At 36.0% G+C, this 18,064-nt stretch overlaps 1 protein-coding gene across 1 annotated transcript in view; it reads left to right on the top strand.

The window, feature by feature from the left end:
• PUDP (pseudouridine 5'-phosphatase) overlaps positions 1-18,064 on the top strand; it is a 78,675-nt gene that overhangs the window by 44,236 nt on the left and 16,375 nt on the right. Inside the window, exon 3 of the mRNA XM_068921607.1 lies at positions 687-916. Coding sequence (XP_068777708.1) covers positions 687-916 — 230 coding nt within the window. The remainder of the gene's footprint in view (positions 1-686; positions 917-18,064) is intronic.

The raw sequence follows: 18,064 nt of genomic DNA on the forward strand, positions 1-18,064 counted from the left end.
TACTTTAGGTTCATAGCATCAGTAGCTAAAGCTCTGCTATTAACTGTGATTGACAGCTCTCCTTCTCTGCCCAGTGTTACTTTATTTGGTTATTGCACAAGAGAGATACTGAGCTCTCTTAGGGGCTGCTTTAAGGCATTTGGATACCTTCTATAGAAATTAAAGACCATACTTCTCAGTGAGAAGAGCATATTTCTTTGATCTTGGTTTTTTTCTAGCAGAAGCATAGCTTCGTGCATGTGTTTATAAAATAAAACATTCCCACTTACTGAGAGTTTGAAAGAGTAAACATGTATGATGTTAGAGATATTGCTTAATGAGCTTCTGGTAGGTGCACAGATGCAATGATGTTGAACTCATTTTGATTTATTTTGAGATAAGTATCATTTAATTCCAGAATAAGGATGTAGCTTGAGGAACATTCTGTGACCGTGTGTGTGTGTGTGTGTGTGTGTGTGTGTGTGTGTGTGTGTGTGTGTAATGGGGACATTTCAGATAAAACAAGAATTCTTTTCCACACTGATTAAAATATGTTGCTATGTTCAATAAGATGGCATTGTTAAGGTACTGCTAAATGTATTGTAAGTAAGCATAAATATTAATACATCTGTATATGTATGTATGTGTGTGTGTGTATATGTGTATGTATATATATATCTATATCTATATGTATTTTTTTCTTGCAGGGGTTGATAAGCTGATCCGACATTTACACAAACACAGCATACCCATGGCTGTTGCCACTAGCTCAGCTGAAGTGACATTTCAGATGAAAACAGCTAGACACAAAGATTTCTTTGGTCTTTTTCATCACATTGTGTTGGGAGATGACCCTGAGGTGAAGCATGGCAAGCCACAGCCTGATGCATTTGTAGTTTGTGCAAAGAGGTTTGACCCGCCTGCGCCTCCGGAGACGGTAAGGAGGGAACAGATTTGCTGAAAAGTTATCAATGAACTGTCCAGGTTACATTTAATTATTTTTTTAACATGATAATTATTTCAGTTAGGAATTAATACCAACATTTAAAAAAAACATCAACCTGTTTTCAAAAATATTTATACTCTTGAAGCAAGAGATCACTGAACATATCATTTTCCTTCACTGTACACAATGTTTGTAGTGCAGATTGCTCTTATTTACTATATGCCACTGTGGAGTAATAGGAAAGTTTAATAATTTCCATTCTATGCGTAAATCTGAAAGCTTTACTTGCCTACTCAAAGTTTAGAAAAAAATATTTAAGCATAGATCAGTTCACTTTTCTTACATTTGTGGCTGATTTACCTCTTAATTGTCTAAACGTTAAAGATAACTTTTTTATAAAGAGGGCATGTATTTTTTCTGTCTCTTTCCTCTTGCATTCTAAATCTCTGAGGTAATGATTTTTGTTTTCTGATTTAAAACCTATCAGTTTGAGAAATCTTTCTAAACAAGTAGAGGTGTTTTCTTTCTGTCTCTGATATATAATTTGTAAAACTTCCTTCTGGGATGGAAATCTGTAGAGAGAATATCTGAAAGATAAATTGATAGTTCACTTCTATTTAAATTAAGTTCCCTTTCTCCTTGAAATATTTTTTTCACTTCTTGCTTATCTTGTGCGAAACAGAAGTTCTTAAGTTTTGGAGTTTAATTGTTTCAGAGAAACACATTACATACAAATTTTTAAGCAACACCTTTAAGTGGATTAAACTGCAAATATTGTTTCCTCAATGCACTTGTCAAGAAAAAATAGATATACAAATATATCTGGAATGGTTCAGTAAGATCCTTCAGCCTTTCATACTTCTTCAAGTTCTGATCCTGAATCTATGTGGTATTTTTGTTGGCTGGGAATATGAAGTGATGTAAGCTTGATGCAGACTGGCATAGTATGAACAGTGTTAGGCAAACTACTCTTTTTCTGTTGTCCTCTTGTCATTCTTTGTGTATTCGCCAACTTTGTTTGGAAACTTAGACGCTTAAGGTGAACAATGAAATAAAGAAACTGTACCATTTTTATCATCTGTACCTTATTTATCATCTAAAGTTTGTCTAGGGAAAAATAATGTGCATAAATGTGTGTAAATGGATTATATAAAATCTATGTTGTGATTTATTTTAACTCTTGGGAAATTATGGAAGCGTGCTGTCACGTTTTCTTGTCACCACTAGATGTTCAGAAAAGATACCCTAAATTTGCATCGTCATATGCATATGGCTGTTGTGTAGATGTGTTAAGTTCTTGTGTGAGTAGGCTTTGTATGATACGCTCTAAATGTTGAGGAATCTGAGTAGCAAAGCACTGAGTGGTAAACTCAGCTTACTGAGTCCAATAACTATGAATTTTGATTATGTTAATTAGAGCAAATATTGGGAGAAGAATGTTTTGGGGGGAGTGAGAGGATGGTAGAAAACAAGGAGCAGATTTTGTTAAACTATTCGTTTGCTTGTTTTTGCTCGATCTGGAAACCGAAGTTTAATGTTGCTATGATATAAAATTATTCTTTCTTGCGTAACTGTATGTCCAGGGAATATAAAACCAGGATATGCAGTGTTATATGGTGTGTTTTTGGGTGAAACAGGATCACAGAGATGTTTAGTGTATACTTTTCATTTTGATATAAGTGTGTCTAAGATGTTCTATAATTCAGAAAACAAGAGCAGAAGGCATTGAGAATTAATAGAAGCTGAGTCATATCCGGTATCATATCTAAAGGAATAAGGAGACGGAATGTCGATTGTATTGGTGCCAGATTAAATGTTTTTATTTCGTGCGGGGATCCTAATAGAAGTATCTAGAGGGACGGCTTTCCTGAAGATCGTAGTTTATTTGGCTCTATTTCGGAAAAGTCAGCAGGTGATCATTATTTAAAAGGACAAAAATCATAAAAAACGCTGTGGTGAATATTTTTATTTATTCAGCTGCAAGTAGCTATAACTGTGTTTACAGTGAAAATATTTAAATGCAGTAGTACCTATATTACTCTCAATGATTTTAAACTTTAACAATATGTTGGATAAACAAAAAATAAGTGTTCGCAGTAGTTTTGTATAGTTCTTTTTTTTCTTTAACCTTTCCTTGAAGAAGAGCAGAATTAAAGCTGTGGCTGAATGTTTGAACCTATGCTTCTTCATCACATGAAGTTGAGTTCCGTCAGCTGAGATTCCCCTCGGTGCAAATAATTCAGCTGGAGTTTTTTTTTTTTTTTTAGATATTTTCAGATTTTTTTTTTTTTGATGGTCACATCTACAAAAGTCATAAATGTCAGAGCTTGGGGATTTTACATAAGGACAAAATTCCAAGACTAACAGAATCAAAACAGTACAGGCAAAACAATCTAAAACATTCATGAAATATTCATGACCAAACTGCAGTTTAGTGATGCCACGTGCAGTGTCTAGCTCCACGTGGTAAACTGACAGAGTTGCAGAGTTGGGAGTTCATGCTGAAAGTGAGTATCATGCAAGTTTGCGGCAGTATGCCAGGATGTACAGGCAACGTCTGCATAAGCAGATAGTTGAGCTCAAGAGGATCTGATTATTAAATCAAAATATTTGATACTCAGGCTCATATATCTGTGCTGGATATGATTTGGGTGTTTTTCTTTCCATTAAGTTCAGTCTGATCCCTGGACTGAACAAAAGTGGCTGAAGGTTCTTTGGATCTCTGTGCCCCCTTTAGGGCTGGAGATTGTTTGATGTGCACCTGGAGGGGACTTCCAGTTTAGCTTCCTACAAAACAGGCAAGTGCACAGCAAAACTGCTCTGTGAAACAAACCATCACGTAACAACTGAGGACTGTCAGGACATTTGCTTCAAAACTTCACTACTGCTCCAAACCAAAATATTATGAAGCCGTAGAAGGCCAAATCCAGAACTTGGCAGTAGTGGCATTATCAGCCTCTGACTCTTGCTGCAGAGACATATATCTACAGGAGGGCAGTTCTAAAATCGTATAAAAATGACTATGATGTCTGCTTTAATCATTGAAGGGTGTCATAATTGTCCATTGGGAAATACCTTAAATATTGACCTTTTGATTTACAGTATCTGTTGAACTAGAAGTTTAGTAAGCATAAAGGTGAAACTCATCAGAGAGCAGGAATTTGAAACGAGATACACCCTGTAAATTCAGCATAAATCTTATTGTCTTATGATCTGCAAAGTTTCATATGAGCTTCCAACACTAATAATATCTGCACTGTGATATGAGCAATTAATTAAATCAGTCAAGTAATTAAAATGTGATCAGTAGTTTAAATCCTAGCAGTTTTGTCTTAAACTCAAATAACGTTAACAATTCTGAGGGGAAATATGTGCCAAATTCTGCTCTCAGATGCACAAACACAGCTCTTATCAAAACCAGCTGGAGAAACAATTTGTGCCTGCATATTGTTGAGGTTTCATTCCCTAATGTTGAAAGCATTATGTTCTTTTCGTGTATTTTATTTAGATAATTGGGGAAAAAAAGTACAAAGATTATTATTTTTGCCTATGCTTTGTTATTTTCCTGCCTTGATATGATCATAATTTGGAAAGTAAGCTTTTTCATATTTTTCTAGAATTAATTACTTAGTATTTTACTATATTTCAGTTTTTTATAAAGGGAATTCCTCTTCCCTGCTGTGAAATGGATCCTTTAAAATGTGCTGCAAAGGCAGAATCAGAATTTCATTGATGAAGTGTCTGTGAAATTTGATAAATTCAGCTATATGCTTCATAAATCTGATCTGTAGAAAAAATAAGGAAACAAAAGTGCTTTCACCAAATAATACTTCTCTGTTGGATTCTGAATTAAAGGGCTTAAATTATTTTAAAACATGCTTTAGGAATTTATAAATATGATTTTAGAATGTTGATCTTTGTTTTTAATGAGCATATTTTAAGATTTCATAAGAAATTGCTCTGTGCGTGTATGTGTATGCATGTATATAAAGTATGTATATCAACTGTAACTTTTCAGTGCATTCTGTAAGCAATTTTGTTTCATAGTGACAAAAACATCATATTGCCACGTGCATTTCAAATACAGTTCTATTCCAGAGAGTTTCAGCCATTCACATGCAAGTTTTTAAATATATACCTCCGATATACTTTTATCAGTATGTACAGGTGGGTTAATTATATACCTACATGAAGATCTAGAGGGTCAAGGCCTTTCTTTACAGTATTTTGGTGGTTTTACCTATAACTTTTCTGTAAAATAAAGGACCTGACTGATGATGGACTTTAAAAACAAGCAAATACCATTTATATCAATTGTATAAAAGAAAATAAGGTTGCAGTAATGCAAATGTTTATAATTATCTTATGAATAATAAATCTATTATAACTTTTATAATCTATATAGTCTCTACTGTTATATGAAATAATCTATATGATCTATCATAACTATTTAAAAAATTCCAAGTGATTTTAAGTTATTGCCTTAATTTAAAACTCTCTCTTTACAGTTTCTTCCATTTCTAATTAATTAATGAATCCCATAGTTACAAATAATCTCTCTACTAAGTCTAGTGAGAGTTCATTAGAAATTTTTGGAGTGAATAAACAATGTTAGGATTTATGAGTCTTTGTGGACTTTTTGTGTCATTAAAAAGAAGAAGTTCAAAGATGAGTTTCTGGAGACGTTTTGCTACAAAAGATGTTGCAAAAGAGTAATAGAAATTCAGAACATTGTAACTAGGTGGTAATATTAGTTTATATTGAAAAGATAAGGCGAAGGAGGCAGATTCAGCACGTAATGTGAACATCATTATTGTCAACTTGTGTAAAAATGGTCGCCAAAACCTGATTTTTATTTCTAATCTCTTCCATGCAGTTTTCTTTACGTTTTTCTCCTCTCCTCCCCCTACCCCCAGCTTCACCACTTTTAATATATGTGCTATATGTACTTTTTATGGTTTTGAGATAAGCGATTATTTTTGGAGGTATTTCTGTTCTTCCTTGTGTACACCTGGAGGTTATATTTGTTAAGAGTGCTTTAGATAAGGTACAGAAATTGCAAAGGCATGAACCACTTTTCTGAGTGATGCACTGAGCTGTGAATTGGAATGCCTGCTGTCGAAATCATACGTTTTAGTCATCATAAGTCTATCCCTTTCCATTTTGTAAATAAATTGACTTCTACGCTTTCCTGAATGTTTACAATCCAAAAATTAGACATTTTATTATAGAAATCTCAAAAGCATTAAATGGAAAAACCCATAGATATTTTTCAACTTACGGTTCAAACTTGTATCAATGGCAGTCTTGTCAGCCTTGGCTGTAGGCTGTTCTTGGCATGCATTACTGATTTTTACCTAGCTGAAGCGCTCTTCTAAACAGGTGTTCATAGTATAAACAATTTTGATGTACCTGTGCTCTGCTATTTTGTCTCTTTGAACTCATCTTTTTTACCACTCATTTTATTGTTAGATATTCATCTTTCCAGTGATATAGCCTGTGATCGTAGTAGTCCTGTTACACCTGATTTTTAAAGTGTTAGGCTGCAATCCGTGGCACACACAAAACAAAGTTTGTATGTAAAGGAAGGATCGCTTTTCTTTACATACATTGTGTTCTGTACATAAGCAAATGCTCTGAGTGGAGAGAGAACAATATTATTCCACAACTCTTCCTAGCTGTCAGTATACATTTTGAGGTAGATCACAGGGTTTCAGCAGGGTTTCTTTTTTGAAGAAATTTGTCTTTCCTCTCTGTACTGATCTAATTGTGTTTCATTATTGTATTCAAGTTAGACCATTAATGGGTTGTAGCTAGTAAAGAACTTACTGTGTCATCTGAGTTGTTGGTGCTGACTCGTGTGTAGCTAGATGGTTAGTACATTCAATGAACGTATCGGGCAGCTGGGTTCTGGTCTCTGAAGAAACTAGTTCAGTGGTGTTTTTTTGTTTGTTTGGGTTATTTTTTTGGTTTATTTTATTTGATGATCATTTAATCACTACTTGCACTCAGCCCTTGTACTAGTCCTGTGCATGTGGTATGCTCAGGTTTGTAATGAGAGCCAAGTCCACTCCCTTGGCAAGTTTATTTTACATGTGGCAGATTTTACTGTTAGTGAGAGAGGTGAGCGAAGTACATCACATTACTGATGCATACTCACATGAGTTTAGTTGTTCCATGCAGACATACCCTTTAGTGATGACAATGATAAATAGAGGGTATTGACTTGAGATCAGGACATTTATACTTGTCTGCCCTCTAAGCAAGTGGAGATGCCAAACTCAGTAGAGGCCTCCTTTTCTGACTTTAAAATGTTCTGAGAAACTAGTTCTTTACTTTCTTGAGTGTCCAGTGTTGTCCAATCTGAACAGTTTATGTCTGTTTCTCAGGGACAAAACATCTCTTCCGGATAATCTTTTGTAAAGAATAATTTGAAAAGTAGTCCCAGAGCACTCCTGAAACATCAAGAAAAATAGACTCCATAAAGAATGCAGCAGCAACCTGGGATTTTTGTTTTGTTTTTAAAGCAGACTGGAGGGGAGAGGGTTGTACTTATCTTGTCTATTGTATAGAATACTTGCTCAAAAAAATTGGTAAACCAGCTTTTTTAGCTCTCTTCAACCTGAGGTCAGACTTTCAGTTCTTACTTGTCCCAGAGGAGTGTCCTAGGTATCACACATTACATCAGCTGCCTAATGTTTTCTCAGGAAGGCTCTTGATTAGAACTTTTTTCATGTACTTTTCTTGCTCTGCAGTACGGCTGAAGACTTATTTCTAGAAAGCGTTTGAGTAAGTTTTGCTGGCGTAGCTCTTGAATTTCCTCTGTTACGGGCAACTTAACATAATAAGTAGTATAGCTTTAAAATGTTTTATTCCTGTTCAAAAGAAGCGACTGATTTCAGACAGGCACTGGAGAAATTTACAGGAATAAATTACTGGCCTTTTCTTATACCTTGTGAGCAAGATATACCTGGTGTTTCAAGAACTGTGAAAAGCATATGGGTATGACATTCAGAAGCCCGAACTAGAAGTCCACAGGCGCAGAATTGCTTTTTCTTCTTTTTTTTTTTTTTTTTTTAAATTTAAGCTACGGTACAGCATGATTCTTCCGTACTCTAGCAGGAGGTAGCTTAACTGTCAAGGTTGTAGGATGAATCACAGAATCACAGAATGGTTGAGGTTGGAAGGGACCTCTGGAGGTCATCTAGTCCAACCTCCCTGCTCAAGCAGGATCCTCTAGAGCATATTGCCCAGGATCACATCCAGACGGGGTTTGAATATCTCCAGCGAAGGAGACTCCACTACCTCTCTGGGCAACCTGTCCCAATGCTCAGTCACCCTCACAGTGAAGAAGTTTTTTCTCAGGTTTAGGTGGAACTTCCTGTGTATCAGTTTCTGTCCATTGCCTCTTGTCCTGTTCAACTTAGCCTACAAGGTGTCAGAGTATATCTGTGAATGGGTTACAAGAGAAGTTACTGTGTATTAGCTGAAAATGTTTAATTGGTAGAAATAAAGCAAATGTAATTATTTCTTCCTCATGATTCAGTTAGTCTTCCTTTAAAATGTTAATGGAAGATGCTTCATTAAAACATAGTCCTTATTCTGTTTATCAAAAGCTCTAGGCACATATGTAACTTACTACTTCTTCTGTAATCTCTCAGAAACATGTAGTCTTCCAGGTGGCAGTAAGATCCAGCAGAATCATCCCTCTCTCCCTCTCTCTTCTTTTTTTCCCCAAATCCTCTCACCCTGTTTTGTTTTGTTTAAACTGTGCTAATCTTGTCCTAGTGGGAATTAATTCTAAGCCTGATGCCTGTTTGTCAAAAAAAAAAGCCGCCAAACAAGCAAACAGAAAGCCCTATGTCCAGTTTTCAGTGTTAGAAATCAGAAAAAAACTTTAGCTATAATGCTCTACTTACCTACAAATTATTGTATCATGAAGGAAGGCAATTTAAAGTCAGTGGGTATTGAACGATGTAGGATTTTGTGCGTTAAAGCCGCCATCTTGAAATACTAGTGGAAGCTTACAGCTTGGGATGTGAAGATCACAGCAGCCTCGTGGTATGCCCTTTTTATGTGATATGGTGCTGAACAACCTGATGACTGAATCCTGTACCAGCCTCAGCTTTCTAAATAGTCTGAGCATGTAGCCGTTATTTGTGTCTCCCAGATGAGATGGTGAAGTCTGTGATTATGAAGGTCACTTTCCAGTTTTGTAAGTGCAGCGGGCATGGATATAGGGAGAGGAATGCTAGATACTTGAGCACATCTAGCGGTGGAGAACTTCTAAAGATATGCTGTAAACATGCTCCTTTCCCCTAAATATGCAACAAAACTGTGTTTTATACTTACAAAGCAATTAAAGGAAAGCAACAGTTACAAAGTTTCTTTCAGTCATCATGCCCTCAGTTCACAAGGGTTTATTTTCTTCCTTTCCCCTGTCCTGAGACATATGTACTCATAGACAGACACACTATACCGCCAGTGTTTATTATATATTTGTAGAAGAAAAATGAGATGTTGCGTGGCTTGAAAGTAATTTAGCTCTTAAGTGTTCCAGATATTGCCCTTGTTACTGCACTGCATGTTTATTTATGGATATATTTGTCTTACGGAGATGAAGAAAGTCATTTAGACTCTGTAGAAAAAATAACTTGGTCAAGGCTTGTTTTTACTTAGTGTACCTGGAAGAAGAAAGAAGAATTATAATTGGTTCTTAGTCTTTGGGGTACCCTGTGGGGGAAGGGAGAAGGATTTTTTTTTTTTTCCTTGCATTTGTCTTGATAATGTATCAAGGAGCTGCTAAGGGACTTGATGAAATGCGATGCAGAATAATAAATTATGTTCTGCAGCCTTCTTTGCTTCTACGTGAGGTGAGTGTGTAAGCAAAAAGAGATCGGTACACCTCCAAATTTTAAAAGCATTATATACAGATTAGCAGGTCACTGGAGATGTATTATGAATTATTTTAGGCAACTCATTATGGATATTATCACATGTTAATTATGTATGGTAAGTAGCAAAAAAGAGGGGTAAAAAAATCCTTCTTTTATGATAAATTACTCACTGAGTTATCTTTTCTTTCTTTCAAGACCTTGAGGTTTTTTTTTGGAGATGACAAACAGAGCAATCATTGAATAATTAGGTTTTAATTAACAAGAATTTTCATAAAAATGTTTTTTTAATGTCTTTTGGGTTATAACAAGCATGAATAAATCCTCTTTCAAAAAGATCTAGTGCACTGATCCTCTCTGTGTCTCCAGTTACTTTTGTAATCACCCCAGAGCTTGTTGTAACAATGCTTTTCCACAGTTTCAGAACAAAGAATGAAGACTGAAACAAGGACTTGCATTGTTAGCAGCATTTTTTGTTGCTTCTTTGTAACTTATTATCATAGAGAGACCTCTGGAAACCTTTGAAAGGCTAAGTATGTGTTGTTTCATTGCACTACAGCTGGGGAAGCGGTGGAGGAGGGGAGTGTGTTTATTTGTTTCTTTTTCTTCTGTAAGTTTCTGTCTTCCTGTTTGTGGAGATTCAGTTGCAGGTAGTGTTCACAGAGATAGCATTTGAGGCTGGATTCTGCTTATTCAGTTATGCAGTAAAGAATTTGTAAAAGTCTGTGTTTTTTGGCGTGATTGCAGAAAAGCTACATACAGGACCACCAATTAGCACTGACAAATTATTTATGGTCTGAATAGGGCGAGGTATTTTGTTCAGGTTGATTGCTGTATTGCAAAATAAGTGCACTTACAAGATGATTACAAAGTGTACCCCGTAAAGCAATGTGTTTGGGAATTTTGTTTTATCGTTATTACTGTGATAGACTGGTATTATAAAGATAAAAGACCTTGTAGCGCACAGAGAAGCTGAAGAAGTGACAGCTTTGTCTGCTAAAAAAGCATACTTAACATTTCCATTCCAGCATCTCTTTATCTTAGAAGAATAGCACGATTCAAAGTCAAGAAGGAAATGGTTCAAGTTAAGCCTCAGTAAGGCTGAAGAGATTCTGATTTGAAGTAGCAAGCACTTCCAAGTAACGGTAGAAATGCTGTCCTCCTATTCTATCAAAGATATCTTTTGTTTCTTGTCACTTAAAATAGTACAGAATATAAAAATTGTTGTTCATGCTTAGATTCAATGTCCGTCTTATTCACGACCATTGCTGACAGCAACTAATACCAGATGTTTAAGAATCCCCTATTAGATAGAGAGGATTAATTTAACCGCTTGAATTCGCTCATTCTCTTATCCAGGAGACTAGTTTTTGCCAAAACAAACAAACAAACAAACAAACAAACTTTCAGTATACATTTCATAATCTTTGGGGGGTTTTTTGGATACTGATGACTTTCTGGGATAAAGAGTTCTGTATATATTTTACATAAATTCTGAATTTCTCACCTTTTAAATTCCTTGCATTTCAACTTTGTTTAATGTTCTAGATTAAAAAGACAAGAAGTGAACTGCCACTCAGTATTTTAAGTACTTCTTATTACATCCCTTTTTATTTCTTTCTGCATAAGTAAACATTTTGCAGTCTTTTCAGACTGTCACTGTATGAAGCAGTTGCATTTAGGTTTTTCCCCCCATTCTGACTGCATTTTGTTAGTCTCTTCCTAACAAAAGAATTTTAAGATAAAATACTATTTACAGCATAGAGTATTCCAGATGAGACTGCATTATATTGCTCTGTGGAAGTATACAATATGAACCATATTATTTACTTTCCTGATTTATATCATCTTGTATATTTGTTATTGTCTTTTACATTAAGTACTGATTTTCGCGGAGCTGTCTACAGGTGATGTCTAGTACTTAAACCAAATGTTACAAGATGTACAAGTAATTCGTTTTTTTTCCAGCTAATGTATATTACTTACATTTATTGACCATTGTATTTCATTTGCCACTTCACTGCACAGTAAACTACCTTGCCACTTTATGTTTCTTACAGGCATTTCTTACCCTAGCTAACCTACATAACTTTGCGTCATTAGCAGATCTTACCAAGTATAGATGTAAGGCTTAGTAGTCAATAATTCCCTAGGTAACGCTAGAATCCTTTGAAAATGCTTCTACAACTGCTTTCTGAAACAGTTGCATTTTAATGACAAATGTTTTTTAATTTTTAGTAACTCCTTCACTTCATACTTAAGTTATTTCAAAGCCTCAGGGCCTGCCTGACTAGCTAAGACTAGCTGATGAGATTTCAGCCATTACTGAAAATGTCTTCTGCTGCAGAAAATACCTTCCTCCATTAGGAAACTGTCCTCTTCCTCCTACACAGAAATCTGGTCACAGTGACCATCCTGCAGCTCCAGACTAAAGAGTGGAAGCACTAGAAGTTACATCCTATTGTCCTGAGCTTCATAGCTCTTATAGACTCAAAATATTGCTGATTCAAAAAAGTGCCCTGGGCAAAAAATATAATAGTATGTAACTTATCTGATTGCTCTCTTCTTGCAATAATGTGGTTTTCCCAAGAGAATGCCAACAAAACCTTTTATTCTACAAAGAATGATTGTGTGTTTTACGTTGAATGCATTTGCAGTTTTGAGTAGCTTCGATATATCCTTTGAAGAGTCTGCTTTCAGTTGCAACTTTCAATTGTTCAGGCATAAAATTTTCAGTGAAAGATAAGGGGTTATCTTCAGCAAAAAAAACAGTGTTAGCACTTGAATTTGTTAATGTTTTTCTCAGAAAATAGTTACCTTTTCTACTTTTGCTAATAACTACTACAACAGTAATCAGATAATTTATATGTAGAGAGCGAGCAAGTGGAGCAAGTATTTACAAGGGAAGGTATTTAATTTGGGAAGCTGGGAGTCCTGAAGTCAGGTGTTCTAGAAGCCAGGAAGGATACCATGACTCTTATCATACTGTAATCGTTACTAGACCTGGGAATGCCTCTGAGTTTTCTGATTTTTGTTTGCACCCTGCCTGATCACTGATTCTTTATTGTATTGATATGCATTGTGCACGTCATATTGATATTTAAGTGCACATTAACCTGTGAAGAAAAAAAAAGACAGCAAATGTGGTCACATAAGCTGAATGAGAGTCATGGAACCTGGTCTGGTCATTTGGCAGAGCAGTATGGTATGCCTAATCGTATAAGATTATAAGAAGTACAGATGCAGCTTGTGGAAGCTAATCACTTTTTTCTGCTGATTGGTATGTGTTTAATGAACTTCACGCCTTTTCTTAGTGAACAAGTTTCCAAGTTCTTATTTTAGAAGACAGGCAAGTATCGTCCCTCAATTTTCCTCAGGGTTAAAGTGTTAACAGAGGTCATTTTTGATAGAATCAAGAACTGAATCAGCCAGCTCTGCATTAGCTTTCAGCTGTGTTCTCTGCTGCCCTGGTCCAGCAAGGAGCAAAAGTGGTTTAAGCGAAACAAATTTCAGTTAATAGCTCAGCAACAAGAAGGGGGGGAGGAAGAAGAGAATGTACCAGTGATTCCTGAAAGAGTGTATTTTTAAAGATACTGCTGAAGAAGGGTGAAGAGTGTATGCAGGGAGATTGTACGAGGCACCAGAGGTCAGCATGATATAAGACACACAGCTGAAAGTGGGAGAAGGAGATAAAGAACGCAATTAAGTGAAAGGATAGAAGATGCCTAGGGAGTAGAAGGAAATAAAAGCAAGACATACAGTAATTGTGGGTAAGATAATATAGAGCCTTGAAGGTGAAAATGAAAAACTTGAATTTGTGACTGCATTAAAATAATCTATATAGCTTCATTATAATTTATGAAGAGTTAATAGTGCGCGGTAGCCCATTTGTTCTTAATGCTTTCCCAACCATTTTTTAGGGAGTGCAGATGAGGAGTCAGGAAACAGTAGATGAGTTAATGACGTACATACTAAAATAGTAAAAGCATTGACTTTTTTGAGGCTAAGCTTTCTGTCTCCAGAGGATTGGTGGATGATGTGACAGGGCTAACATCACAGCGATAAACTCTTCAAACATTTAGGTTGTTACATGTCTAAATTTAAAATCTCATGAAGATAGTGGAAAGAAGAGTCAGCTGCAAATGTATGCTTTGGCATGTCTCAAAGCAAAGAGGTTTTCTTTAGGAGCACTGATGTTGGAGTTTTATCTTCTGCTCTACCTTGCATTTAAATAGTAATTCTAGGGCATTTGGACAATATATTACTGTCCTTTTCTCTCTCTCCTGTCACTTAATTTTTCATCTTATTTTAAAATCAGATGAAGAGCAAGTGTGCTTGAAAGATGATGGTTACTTTGAATAAGCTGATGGAAGACTATTTTACTGATATTTTGTTGTAAGCCTAATTTTTTATGTTGTTTTACAGCTGCTGCTTAGGACTGTGCTGCTAGCCTTAAATTTCCTTAATATGGTTAAAATTGTGTGTAATATCTATCTTTTTGTTTCTCTGATGTTGTTGGGACTGATTTTGTTTTAATAAGATGATACTAATGAAGGATGAATATAAATTAAAATATTCAGTAAGTGGGCTATTTAGAAAAAAACCCTCAACATAGTTTCTCCCAGGAATTTGGAAATGGATCCATTCTTTGAAGGAGCTAGTCAGTCTCACCAGCTTTCACAACATTTTCAAAATCTGTGAATTGAGTCCTTAGCTTCCCTGTCTGAGTTGAATATGTGATCTGGCTTTCTGTAAAGTGATTACTAGTAAGAGCTTTGGGCTCAATGTCACTCTGAGGATGGAGAAATCCATCATAGAATGCTATATTTTAATAAAAGGATTTCAGTTACTCAGCAGTACAAAGATATAATAGCACTTGTGACGTGCTGTGCTGTATTGCTTTAGGATCAGACTGAACATTGGAACAACAGCAGCATAGAAAAAAAAGAAAAAATAGGATGTCTGAATTGAGTCCCACCTTTCTTTCTTTTTTTTTTTTTTTTTTTTTTGTTGATTTCTATATTTAGTGTATGGTGTGCACGGCCCCAGTCTCACAAAGATCTCTGAAAGAAACTACTTGAATGCCTGGTCTTGCTTGTTAGGAAGCAAGCAGCATTTGATACCTAAACTTGAAAAGAATTAGATAGATCATAAAGATCTGCCACAGGATGCAGTGGCTCTTTCCCTAGGATTGCATGTTTCTATCCCTAAAGACAGACTAGATGGCTAGTTCAAGCTTTGTGGGTATCTTAGTCCTTCTGATCCAGTCTTTTAATAAAAACCTTCCTTCTAAGCATGTCAGAACCATTTAAGTTTGCCAGTCCAATTTTCTCGCAGGTCATAGGGTTTGATCTACAGTACCTTCTCCCATGTTTTCTAATGCAGTTCTTTGGAAACAAGTCTTTGCCCCGTTTGGCTTCTGGGAGCATCGCCTTACCATCACTACTTTCCCTACCCCACGACTCAGGAAATAGGATGTGCCTACAGTCTAGGCATAGACTAAGAGATCAAAAGATGTCTAAAATTAATATTGATTGTAATGTCATAGGATCGTCTTCTTTTAGGATAGAGCTATGCTAGAAAAATCTTTTAGTTCTTCAAATATTTATTGATTTTTTTTTCCCCTTGTGTTGCAGAGATTCCAGGAAATGGAGTGTACAAGAAAGAAAGCATTTCCCTTTGGCCTACAGTCAGGCCTTCTTTAGATATTGATTGATCGAACATACAATAGATATGAAGGACCATTATCCAATGTACTGATGTTATTCTGGGAATTATTCTAATGCTTTGAGGGGTTGGAAAGTGAAGCAGAGGGATGCTTAAGGATACTGAACACATTATGTTTTACTCTTCCGTAGAGTCATTCTGGCTGGAATGGCCCTCACAAAGTGTCTAGTCCAACCCCCTAATAGCAGGTCAATGCTGAATTCAAACCAGGTTGCTCAGTGCTTTGTCTAGTCAGGTCTTAAAGACCTCCAAGGATGGAGGATGGACTGCACGACTTCTCTGGGCAACCAGTTCCAGTGCTTAACCATCTTTGTGATTTCTTTATATATTTATTTTTCCTTCGATCTAGTCATGACCTCTCTTGTTTCAATTTGTGACCATCTCTACATGTTCCTAATGTGCACCTCAGTAAAGAGCCTGGCTCCGTCTTCTCAGTAACCTCTTCAGAGGCATTGGGCAGCTGCTGTCAGGGCTTCCTGAAGTCTTCCATTCTCTGGGCTGAACAAGCCTAGCTTTCTCAGCGTCTCCTCATAAGGCATGTGTTCCAGCCCCCTTGGTGACCCTGCACTGCACTTGCTGAAGTTCATTAACATTCTTCTGTTTTCTTCTTTCATAATTTTAACGCGTGATGAACTTTTCAAGCGTACTCCTTGCATATTTGAGAAGTATTAGCAATTATAATACTAAATAGTAACAGAATTTCATAAACAAGCTTTTTCTCAACAGATATGTTGTATACTTGAATTATGAACCAACTAGCCTTCCACAATTACTTAGATTTCCTTGGAGGAGTTACTTTGTTTTGTGTTTAAAGATTTATAGAATGTACAGAAACCTAACACTTGTTTTAGCTTTAACTCGTGGCTAGGGAGTTGCATAGCTTGGATACACAAAGTAAACAAGGAACTATAGCCCTTTTCTGTCTCCCTTTCCCCTTCCATTGGTATTGTCCAATCTGGGAGGGTGTTTTACATCACCTGCTGGGGCAGATGTCATCCTCTCCTCAGTATTGTGACCACCTTTAAGCTAAACCATTTCTCATAAACATCTCTGTCCCTGTTTGAGTTGTTTGACGTAAGTTATAGATGCCAAAGATTTTTTTTTTCTTAATAGAGGTAATCAGTATGAAAATCTGTTTTAACTTTATGCTTTTCATATCTTAAAAGATGTATATAGATTCATGAATACTTCTTCCTTTCTGTTTCTGTGTCACTTAAGATTTCCTTATGTCTAACACGTTTTCCTTTCTGTTTCAAGGAGAAAAAAGGGGACAGACTATTTAAGGAGATCCTGGATTTTCTGTTTACAGAGCAATAAATGTTTTGAAATGAACTGCAATTGTATGTGCTGTAAAATTGCTTTTGTTTGACAGGTTAATAAATCTCAATCGATGGTCTGAATGAGTAGAGATATTAAAAGCTTGTGTCGCCTTACAAAACAAAACAAAATAACTCACCTTTTTGCAATTATTTATAAACACAGCATAGAGCTCAGTGCCATTCCACTTGAGCGTCTCTCTCATTTTATTTGCAAATGCCTTTATTTATGGATCTTTTGCAGAGTTTACTTTTTTTTTTTGGTGGACAGTACAAACAAAAATCACCTTAATTGGCAAAAAGCTAAAAATGCTGTGATTTTTCAGCAAGTGCACGTTTTCATGGTGCAGACAGTAAAGTGCCAAAGCTTCTGTTGACTTCGTAAGCTTTTGCTAGTATAAATTAGCTTATGAATTTCAGAGAACTTAAATCTACCACTTTCAAACTCTCACCTGGGTTGATCTTGTGAATGTGTTTGTTTTGTCACCTTCACGCACAGGTACACAGAACAGATCTGCCCTATATTCCAACTGGAACAACAAAATTGACTAGGATTTTTTTAGATAAAGGGGTCAGGAAGCAACATTGTAAAAGTATTTAGAGCTTGTCTACTGATGTAATCATCAGTTAAAAAGTGTGGAAAATTATTTGGGTCCAAAGTAATTCCTCCAATTCCTCAGTTAATTGTTCAGAAATAGATTTTAATAGACTATGGAAAGACGCTTAAAACAACAAAAGCAGAAATCTGCCAGTTTTTCCTGGATACCCTCTTCAGATTCAGCCACAGTTTCTAGGATGGAAGCATTTGGAGAAAGAAACAGGCAGCAGGTACAAATATCACTGTATTTTGTCTGATACACTATACTTTGTCTGATACATAAAATTCAGTCATATTGGAGACATGCTAGCATGAATCAGCACTGTTGCACAGAAATATGGAATGTGAATTACTACTTACTTTGTTGAGTCTGTTAGGAAATTTGTCAGGGAGCTCACCCATTGCATTTTGCTATTCTAAATCAATCAGGCAGGCAAAGTGTCACTGCATATGTTTGACTTACATTGAACATTTAGTGACAATGAAAACTTACTAATATTGAGAATATTAGATAATGTAGAATTAAGTTTTTTGCATTCTAACGTCTGTTTACTAATGCCCTCCCAACAATGCTAGATGCTGTCCTGGTGGTACTTTTACACTA

The sequence above is a fragment of the Struthio camelus genome, chromosome 1, assembly GCF_040807025.1.
Source record: "Struthio camelus isolate bStrCam1 chromosome 1, bStrCam1.hap1, whole genome shotgun sequence".
Classification (NCBI taxonomy): Eukaryota; Metazoa; Chordata; class Aves; order Struthioniformes; family Struthionidae; genus Struthio; species Struthio camelus.